The 10,799-nt window shown below is 48.2% G+C and overlaps 1 protein-coding gene across 1 annotated transcript in view; it reads right to left on the bottom strand.

Annotated features, from left to right (window-relative positions):
* Positions 1-708: 708 nt before the first annotated feature.
* LMF1 (lipase maturation factor 1) overlaps positions 709-10,799 on the bottom strand; it is a 129,484-nt gene continuing 119,393 nt past the window's right edge. Inside the window, exons 8-9 of the mRNA XM_079320266.1 lie at positions 9,007-9,119; positions 709-1,383 (exon numbers count right to left, since the gene is read on the bottom strand). Of these exons, the coding sequence (XP_079176392.1) occupies positions 1,209-1,383; positions 9,007-9,119 (288 nt within the window). The 3' untranslated portion in view covers positions 709-1,208. The remainder of the gene's footprint in view (positions 1,384-9,006; positions 9,120-10,799) is intronic.

Here is a 10,799-nt window from a genome sequence, read left to right as displayed (position 1 = left end):
TGAACAGATAACACAACGTGGTTCTGATTTTCTCCCACCTCACAATAATTGTTCCTTTTCTTTTTAAAATTCTTGTCCCAGGGAAGCATTTCCAATGGAATCCCCTCCTGCCCCTTCAGATGGGTTTTATCTTCCAGGCACTGCTCAGGAGCAGAGCAGGGAGCTTGGATTGAAAAAAAAAAAGCTTAACAAGCATCAAACAGGAATGGGAATGTTGGTCTGGGATCCATTATCCCTGACCCAGAGGTTGGAAAGCAAAAGAAATTCATTAAACTGGGGAGAGGAGAGGCCAGTACTGTTGGGTGCCAGTGTCCAGTCCTTGGGGGGTGCCTGGGGGGTGTCATCCATCCCCTGTCACCCATCCCCTGTCACCCAGCAGGGCTGGATCCACTGGAGAAGGAGCAGCTTGGAAGGAAAATCCACTGGAACCATGAGGGAGCCCTGTGTAAATTCACCCTGGAACCCACAGGAGAAGAGGAGGGAGAATTCTCCTCTCACAGTCCTGGATCCCCAGGATGGGATCAGCCATGGATTCCCCCCAAAAAACAAACAAATGCCAGGACTCACCTCATTCCTCACCTGCCACCCCATTCCCATGGGAGCTGCCTTGTTCCTGATGAGCCACATCAGGGCAGTCACTGAGGCTCCTTCTTTATTTCCCTTTTTAGCACTTCCAGGAAAAATAAAAAACCAGTGAAGCTTCTGCTAGTTACCCAAGAATTGTTTGCTTTAATCCCTTTCCAGGAACACGCTTCCACTGGTGCCCATTTGCTACATGTGGTCAAAAAGGTGGGAAAAACCATGGAAAAGGGCATTCTTGTGTCTGCATCCAGAGCCCACACAACCCCAGAGATCTCTCCTGGTTTGTTTTCCCCTGTTTTTGTTCCAAACCCCCATTCAGCTGCTTTTGGCAACACCAACACCTCCCCCAAAACCAACCATGGTTATTTGCTTGCCTTTTTTCCAAATTCCAGTGGAATTCCTGAATGGCAAAAGAACAGTGAGGTGAGAAAAAGCAGCTCAAAAAGCAAGTGGGCAAATTGGCTGGGAATATTTTGGAAAATAGGTGTGAAAAAAGATATGGAGAAAAAATAGAGAGGCAGGAAATTTTTAGAATCTCCTTTTGGAAGATTCCAAAATTTTTTGGAAGGGAGTTGCTTGTTCTCCTCTTCTTAGCTGGTCCCTCTTGTTCTGGCCATGCTTTTCCCTCAGTCCTTTTGGGGAAAAGGCCAATTCCTGTCCTCAAAGAACTTCTTGAGGCCCTGCAGGTTGACAGGGGGGAAATAGGGGCCGATCCTTTTCCTGATCCACCACTTCCCATCGCTGGCGTGCTTCCCCCAGGGCTGGCTGAACTTGTACCTGAAGTGTTCCCCCCGGATCCACCTGTGGGACACAGAAACAGCAGCTCAGGGTTTGGCATGACTGCTGGGGAGAGGCTTGTACTGTGTTTTTATTCCCTTGGGATTGGTGTTTGGGAGCCTTTGTGGATGGAGAGATCAGCTTGTGGGTGCTCAACATCCTGATACTGCATCCATCCATCCATCCATCCATCCATCCATCCATCCATCCATCCATCCATCCATCCATCCATCCATCATCCATCCATCCATCATCCATTCATCCATCATCCATCCATCCATCCATCCATCCATCCATCCATCCATCCATCCATCCATCCATCCATCCATCCATGCATCTATCATTCACCCATCATCCATCCATCCATCATCCATTCATCCATCATCCATCCATCCATCCATCATCCACCATCCATCCATCATCCATCCATCCATCTATCATCCACCCATCATCCATCCATTCATCCATCCATCCATCCATCCATCCATCCATCCATCCATCCATCCATCATCCATCCATCCATCCATCCATCCATCCCTCTTTGGGATGCCCACAGCCAGCAGCAGTGACTCTGGCCAGGCTTTGAGGAGCTCCCAGGCTCCTCCTGATGTCATTTAGGAATCCAGTTGTGCCTCGGGAATGATGCACGAGGAGCTTTACCACCCCTGCCCTGAGCACTCCCCGCACCTTTCCACGTTAAATATGAAAGAATAACAACCAAAGCAGGAATAATAGGATTTTTTTTCCTTTCTCAGAGCCATTTCTGCCTGGGATATTTCAGAGCAGGGAGCTGAGCCCCAGCACCCCCTGCCCCGCCAGCGCGGCTCTGAGCGCATCTGTTTTCCGGCTGCTCCAGGAGCTGACAGCAAAGGAGGTTTGAAAGCAGTGCAGAAAGCAACATTCATCAGTGTCAGGAAACACTCTGGAGCTGCCCATGCTGCTGGATCCAGGGGGTTTGTCCCCCTTGATGTAGGACATGCTGACAAGGGCCGGAGCGGCGCCCGCGCCGGAGCATCGCCGGGCGAGTCCATAAAATAGCCACAAAATAAAACTGTCAAAGTCATGTCAGTGCTCATTTAAACCTGCTCTGCTCTGCTAGGAAAATACAGACCCTGCTACTGAGCAGGGCACCGCAGCTGTGGGGTCCCTGGAGCGGCCAGCAAGGTCCTTCCTGCTGCTGAAATAATTAGGGACGGCTCCGACGCTTTGGGGAGTGGGGCAGGGTGAGGGGCTCGGAGGAAACTGCACACAAGCCAAGGGTGGCTGCCAGTAAAGCTCTGTTTGAGTCCTGCTGGCACCCAGGAGGGATTTTTCCTACAAAACTATGGGAATATGGGATGCCCAGGGAGGTTTGGAGGTGTCCAACCCTGGAGGTGTCCAAGGAACTCCTGGAGGTGGCACTCAATGCTCTGGGCTGGGGACAAGGGGGGCATGGGGCACAGCTGGGATTTGCTGGACTCAAAGGTCTTTTCCAGCCTCAGTGATCCTGGGATTCTGTGTTCATCACACCCATCATGTTTTCCAGACAAGCTGTGGCTGCCCCTGGATCTCTGGGAATGTCCATGGACAGGGTTTGGAGCAGCCTGGGACAGTGGAAGGTGTCCCTGTGCCTATGGCAGGGGTGGCACTAGATGAGTTTTAAGATCCCTTCTATCCCAAACCATTCCATGATTCTTGATTCAATGACCCCCATTTTCCCCCCTCCTTTGAGGATGAAGGAAGAAAACAGGGAAAAGGAGCCCTGAGTGGAATTTGGGGAGCACCAACCTGCATCTGACCCCCACAAACGCTGCCCTGCAGCTGCTGCCTGCATTCCAGCCTCCCTGCACTCCCTCTTTTCCCTGCTTTCTGAGGCTGCAAAAGCCAAACAGGGGCTGAAGTGTTATTCCCACAGGGTTTCCTTTGCAGGAGCACAAAATTCCTGTTAATAACTGGAGTGTTACTGAACAGTCCCTGAGGCTCCAGGTAGCCACTCCACAATGATTGGAGATTTCCAAGCTGTGCTGTCTGTCTGCTCTCTGGAATTCCCAAAACATTTCCACCTCCAGTCTCAGATCCACCTCTCAAAAATGCTTCAGAGGCTGATTTTATGGCAATCCAAGCATCCCTCCACCTGCCATCCTGATACTTTGGGGTTTTTCCTTCATTAAGTGACTGCAGAGCACCTCCCAAGCTGGTCCCATTTCTGGATATTCCCAAAATAAACGTGGAAAACCTGGAAGCCAGGAGAGAATATTTCCTTTCCAGGCTCAGGATGTAAAAGCTGCAGCATTTAATACCCACTGGAGCCCCTCATTTCAGGGCTCACAGAGTTTACAAGCTCTGCCAATGTTTATAACCTGCTTGGGTGCCTCAATCCTGGAATTATGGGGTTTTCCAGCTCCTCCAGTGCTGGTCCTGCTCCCTCTTCCCAGGATTCAAGGAGGGAAGTTGCCACAAACTGACAGCCCCAAGTCCATCCCTCCAGCAGAGTTTGGGCAGATTTGGGGTTTCCACAAAGATCTCCTGGCAGCTGGAAGGGATCCACAGGTTTTGGAGCCTCCCTGATGCAGGAGACTGAGCCTGCAGGAATTCCCTGATTCCTGCTCTGGAGAAACAGCAACAGCAGCTTCAGGATATCAGGAAGAGCTGCCTGACCTCAGCAGGATGTCCCAGGTACTCAGAGAAGGATGAGGACAGAGGGGCAGAGTGGAATGGGTTAACTGCACCACCTAATTAATGACTTGTGTTCATTTTCTTCTGTCTTCACTCAGAGTCAGGATTAAAAACATGAGGGAGATGAATTTTCTCGTGTTTGGGCTTGGTTGTTTATTAAATCTCATCTGAAGTACAGACAGTTCTGCAACACTTCTAGTTACCAGCTAAAATCAAGTAAAATGGAGGTGAATTTAGCTAGCTACAAGGATTTTACAGCTAAATAGTCCAATAGATGATTTACACCTATGTTATTTATGCTTTTGACCCAATAACCAAACCCCTGTGACCCTCAGTGCAGCACCAACTGTCCAAGCAGGAACTATCTGAAATCATGAAGAAGAAGGAATAAGAAGACTGAAAGACACAACCCCCCAAAACCTCCATCTTGTCCCATTCCTATTACTGCATTATAAAAGCCTCAAATGTAAAACCCTTCACCATGTGAGATCACACACTTCCACTTCACCACACAGCCATGATTTTAACTCCATCACTCAAATTTGGAAGCCTTCTCCAAGGCATCAAGTCAAAAGCAGTGTTCTCCAGGGGGTCAGTGCCAGAAAGCACAGAAAGCTCCCAGGATTTTGGGATCCAACAGCAGAGGAGCCATGGCAAGGTGGGGAAGGGTGACCCCAGCCCCCAGCAGCTTCCCAGGATTTACAGAGCAAACACAACCTGGCAGCTCCTCCTGGCTCCCTGGGAAACAACTGGCACCAGCTCCCATTAAAAACTGGTTTTAAACTGAAGGATTTCCATGGGATATTGGGCAGGAATTCCTCCCTGGGAGGATGGGGAGGCCCTGGCACAGATTACCAGAGAAGCTGTGGCTGCTCCTGGATCCTGGAGATATCCAAGGCCAGGTTGGATGGGGTCTAGTGGAGAATGTCCCTGCCCATGGCAAGGGTGGCATTCCAAGGACTTTTCCAGGAAATGGAAAGAGGGAAAAGGGACAAAAGGGACCTTTGGGCAACTTCTGATCCAACAGCAGTGCCAGCAGAGCAATGGCATTGATGGAGGAGGGAGGATTGAGCCACCACAAGGATTTTTCTGGGCATCCCCACTGGACTGGGCAAGGTGGGGAGGCCAGAAAGGCTAAAAATAATCAGGATGATTTTTAAAATCAATATTTTGCCCCGAGCAGATGCCTGGCAGCAGCTGCCCTGCAGTGCTCGTATATCAGCCCCTCCTGACATCTCCCAACTGGATGTGTTAAAAATTAGCAGCAATATTGGAGTTGTTGGGATGGGGGCCTAAATCTCCCAGACAGCTGAAATTAGTTCCAGAGGGTGCAGCTGTCTCCCTGCAACAGCTGAGGGGTTCCAGGGAAAAAACCACTGGTGCTTTCTGTTAGAATTAATGGCCTGACAAGGCAAGGAGGGGTGGGAGAGGGATGGAGGAATGAAAGAAAGCAAAACATGGGGTGTCTTTTTGGGTTATTGGGGATTTTTTTTTTTTTTTGGTGTTTTATCTCAAAGTTCCCTGCTCTGTTGTAAATAAGCTGGTGGGAAGTCCAAATTCATCAGGGTAGCATTGCTCCAGCATTGCTGTTGGTGGGAAGGGAGCATTAATTCATCTAAATTTAGGGAATCAGGGCAGTTTTGGGGTTGTTTGTTAGTGCTGCTGATCCTGAGGTTCTTGCAAGGTTTGGTCCCACAGAGTTGGAGCATCCCACAGGCAGCTGATCCTCAAAATCCCCTTGGGAAGTGGCACAGTGGGGATTTCCCTCTCTGGATTTCTCTTTCTGGATTTCCCTCTCTGGATGGGTTAGAAAGGGTGGGACAACACCAAGGGCAGAACAAACTGTGGGGGAAAAATCCAAACCTGGCTCCAGATGGATCCAAAGCTGGAATTTACCCTGCCAAGGAAAAGAGATCCCATGGCCACCAGATTTCCCAACTTGGGGGGAATTCTGCCAGTTTGGGATGAGCTCTGCCTTCCCTGAAATCCTGAGCTGTTCTTCCCTGAAGAAAACCCCTTAAACTTCTCTTCAGCACTGTGGGATTTAATTCTGCTAATAGCTGAGAGATTCATTTCCACCTAATCCCAGTGATGCCTGGATTTTCCAGGAATTTCCACTCCCTGCCTGCTCCAGAGTCACCTTTATCCCTCTGGGGAGGGTCCAAGCCCCAAACTGGCTTCTGCAAAGTGCAAATATGACCAAGCTCTTCCCATGGCTTGGGCTGACTCCATAGATCCCAGCCCAGCTATAAAGTCCAGGTACTTTCAAATGGGAGATAAAATCAAACTCAGTAAAAAACAATCCCAAATGCCACATTCTTTAAAGCAGCTCCCTCAAAACCACCACAACAAATCCAGCTCTTCACACCCATGGTGGGGCTTTTCCAACAAAGTGCTACTTTAATTGGAATAAAAATCCTGAAGTGACCATGATTTAATACCAGAGACACCACACAGTCCCAAAATCCTGGGGCTTTTTTCCCCCTCCTGTGGGCTAAATCTGAATTTTGTTTCCTTTGATTGCTGCAGCCTTTTCCATGGTGTGTTCAACACTTCTTAATTTCTCAGCCCAAGCCCTCCTGTTCAGATTTATGAGGGCTGGGCTTTTATGAACTATCCACTGCCCCAGAATATTTGGGAAATCCACATTCCCCAAACATCACTGGCCTTGAGGTCCAAGCTTCCCACTCAGCCAGGCTGGGCCCTCAACAATGCCCTCATTTTTAATCACTCACCTGTTTCTCATTTGAAGTTTATCACACTTGAAAAAATACTATAATTTCTTGAGTTGTAAAGAACCCTCCAAACTTTGGTCTCCGAAATTTCATTTCGAAGGCATTAACTCATTCTGAAAGTCCCTTGGCTATTTAAGGTGTAGAGTTTCCATTAACAGAACAAACTCTGTGGAGGATGGAGCACAAGGTTCTTATGGAAAACAGTCCCTTCCCCTAATTATTTAGTCTAGCAGGGAATGAAAATAATTGAGTCTCAAAATTCCCTTTAGAGTGGAGGGAGGGAGGAATAATGGTAGGAAAATTAGGAGTTTTTTCCACCCAGCTACTGTGGTGGGAATGAAGGGATCCCTAAAGTTGGCAGCAAACTTTTCCCTCAACCTGGATTAAAGTCCAGGATTGTGGAATTACAGGATCAGAGATGGTTTGGGATGGTTAAAAATCATTCCAAGGGCACTGGGTTTGAGGGCAGGGTTATGGGATATTGGGAAGGAATTCCTGGCTGGGAAGTGGGAGGCCCTGGCACAGATTCCCAGAGGAGCTGTGGCTGCCCCTGGATCCCTGGGAGTGCCCAAGGCCAGGATGGATGGGGTTTGGAATACCCTGGGATGGTGAGAGGTGTTTGGGTTGGACCTGGATGGGCTTTAAGATCCTTCCCAACCCAAACCATTCCAGGGTTTTTGGTTTTTTACCATCTTGGGGTTTACAAAGCACCTCAGATGAAACATTTTGGTAAAAGTGGGAAGTTTTCTGTGCCTCACCTCTCTCAGTTTGGGGGGTGCAGTGCCCTAAAGCTGGAAAACATCAGCAGGATCCCAGGGGAATTTCATTCCAGAGCTCTGGACCTGCATCCTTGTTTGCAGTGCATCCTCAGAGCCTCGAATGGAAAACATTAGCAGGAGAATAACACGACTTGAGTTGATCCAAAATGCCCCAAAAAAATGTTTTCTCAGCTAAAAATAACTCCATCAACAAAACAGATTCTTTTGGGACAAAATTACTTTTGTATAAAACCTCTGAGTTTTCCTCTGTGTCTTTCCCTGGCTGATGTTGGCTTTGTCTCTTCCTTGAAAACACAAACAACTCCAAGACAAGTGTCCACAAACTCAACAACTCCTGCAGGGCTGTTTTGTCTTTGAAACACCTCAGGAGGTCCATGGCAATGGTGGGGTTTGAGCTGAGCTCACAAACACAAGGTGGCAAAAAACCCAAAAAGCTGAGGGGCAGGAAAGCAGCAGCAGGAGGGACCATTCCTGGCCAGGAGCAGCAACAGTGAGAGCTGCAGTCAGTGAGTTGGGGGATTCTCTGAACCCTTCAGGGAGAAATCAGAGTGCAGGGACTGAATTGAAACCTTTGGAGGGATTGAAGTACATTAATCACACATAAAGCTTCAGTAGAAGTTTAAGTTTTAGGGTAAGTAAGTGAGTCAGTAAGTTTTAGTGTGAGCTCTAATGCTTCCAGTAAGTAAAAAGTTCAGATATCAAAGTGTGAGTTCTAGTGAAGGTTGAAAAATATATTGATGTTTTCAGTGAAGGCTCTAGGACTGTGCTTATAGATAATGTTTAGACATAACAGAGCAATAGTAAGAATATTGCTTGCATTTTTCAGAGAGAACAAGACAGGTTGGTTGTGTGGTTTATATGTAACCTGGTGTTAAGAAATTAAAATTCTAACAGGTTAAGGAGTGGTGTCCGAGTTTGTTGAGACACCGAGTGGTGTCTCAGCTTGTTGGAAAGATTCTATATAAGAGCACTGGGGAGAGCTGGTGCTTTTTGCTTTTTGCCATTTGCTTTGCTCTGCTCTCTCATCATCATCAACAGCCAAGAAGAAGGCAGGAGCTGCCACAGCAGCATCAGCTTCCCAGGACCCTGACAAGAGCAGCTTCTGCTTCTCTTTGAGACTTTATAGCAAAACTTAGCTGAATTCTGATGTCTGTGACTGTGCCTTTGGAGACTGATGTGCTTCTGCATTAAATGACCTTTTAGCAACTGTCAGCTGCTTTGCTCATTTTAGAAGATAACCCAATGAAGTTGGTGCCCAGAGCACTGGAGGTCATTAACCTCACACTGGACTGTTCCCTTCATGGGTCTGCTGGGATTGGGCTCATCCCAAGGGTCCCTGTGGTTCCTCCAGGGGGAATCCAGGTGCTGGCAGCACTCTGGGGTCCATCAAACCCACCCTAAATCCCACCAGACACAAACTCCAGCAGGATGGGATCCAGGAGCAGCTTCCAGCTCCCCTGGGATAGCTCCAGGCTTACCTTGGAGGGTCTCTGCCTGCAAAGGGGTTTGTGGCCAGCAGGGACAAGATCTCCTCTTCCTGGGCCAGCAGCTTCCCAGCCAGGTGGATGATCCATTCGTTCTGCTCATAGGTCTTGGGGGAGGAAGAAGAAATAGAAACGTTAGGGACTGCTGGGCTTATCCTGGAGATGAATGATTTCTGTCTTTGGGGAGAGATTCAGTGGATTTGGGTGGGAAATGGTGAATTTCCCAGTGTTTCAGCACAGATCCCATGGGATTCTTGAGGTCCAGACAGAGACTGGCACCCTCAGGGAGCAGGGAGAGCTTTGTCTCAGCTGATCATCTGCCAATTCTGCCCCCAGATATTTGATTTAAATCATTTATTTAGCAGCAAAGCCCACTGGGGAGCCATAACAGCACATTTTCTATGGATAACTCATCCATCCTTTTAATCCAGATTGTTTTCCCCTGGGAAAAGGGTTTGGGTTGGTTCTCTTGTGTTATCCCAAGGAAAACAGAAGAAAGTGGCTTCTCTATCCCCAGTTCCTGTCTCCTCTTCATTTCCTGCTGTGTCATCCACCCTCTTTCAATTCCTTCCTCGTGGAACCACTTCTGGAGCAGCAGTGGCAGAGTTTACTCTGAATTTAGGTAATCCTGAGGAAGCAGGGATTTGGGCTGGATGACCCTTATGGATCCCTTCCAGTTTGAGATATTCCCTGGTTTCTGTGAGTTCCCTCCTTACAGGAATCCTCTTTGCTCTTGCCCAGACTCCTGAAAGCATTTCCCCACTGTGACTCTCAGTGCTTCACTGAGATTTCTCCTTTTCCTGCTTTTTCCACGAGTTCCTCAGTGGATTTTTGAGTGCAAGCAGTAGGGGACACTGTGGGAAAGGGAAACCCAGCAGCTTTACCTGCAGGGCTCTCAGCAGAACCCAGCCTGAGGCAAAGCTGGCTCAGTTTGTTATTCCTGTCACCAAGGGAAACGGGACAGGAACCATGGAAACACCCAGGCCCATCCAGGGCAGGGTTCTGACCCCAGCTCATCACCATTTAGAGGAAAACCACATTTATTCCAGCCAAAAAGCTTTGCAGAATGATTTCAGATTTTCTCCCCCTCCTGCTTCCATCCTTCCATCTGCTCTCATCCATCAGGGGTGGGTGATGGGGACAGGGATGCTCCCAACAGCCCCTCCTGGCACAGAGGGCTCTCAAGGAGGGACAGGGCTGGATTTTGCCCTTTTCTGACCCAGAACTGGGGCAACTGAGAAGTGTTTTAAAGAACTTTCATTCCATTTTCAGTCTCATATGAAGGATGAGACAATACAGATTCTATAATTCACACCATCACAATCAGAAGCCAACTATTTCTTAATTACAATAAGTGTTTCTTGGCCTATCAGCTTTTGTCACATCATGCTGTAAAATGCCTTAAAGCAAATAATTTAAAATTATCTTTCATGGGTTCTATTACAATGCATCTTTCATAGTTCTATTTCTCCAAAGTATCTAGTTTTATTTGCAAGACCATCCTTTGAAACTTTTTTTCCTGGCTCCATTTCTCTCTCAGCAATATCTGCCCTATTCCATGGCATTTCTAAGTCAGCATTTCATATCTCACACAAATGTGTGAGCCTGAAAACTCCATACAAATCCATTTCTCACAGGACAAGGGACAGAAGCCACAGTGGGACTGAAGCCACTGCACTCCTGGCACAGAAATCCAGGGAGGGACACAGGGTGAGCCCTGGAAGGAGGAACCTGGGATGTGCCAACAAAGCTCAGCCACCTCCCAGGGATACCTGGCACTGTCCCCA

The sequence above is a fragment of the Erithacus rubecula genome (assembly GCF_903797595.1).
Source record: "Erithacus rubecula genome assembly, chromosome: 17".
Classification (NCBI taxonomy): Eukaryota; Metazoa; Chordata; class Aves; order Passeriformes; family Muscicapidae; genus Erithacus; species Erithacus rubecula.
The sequence above is the reverse complement of the archived record's forward strand: the minus strand, read 5'-3'. Positions and strand labels throughout refer to the sequence as shown.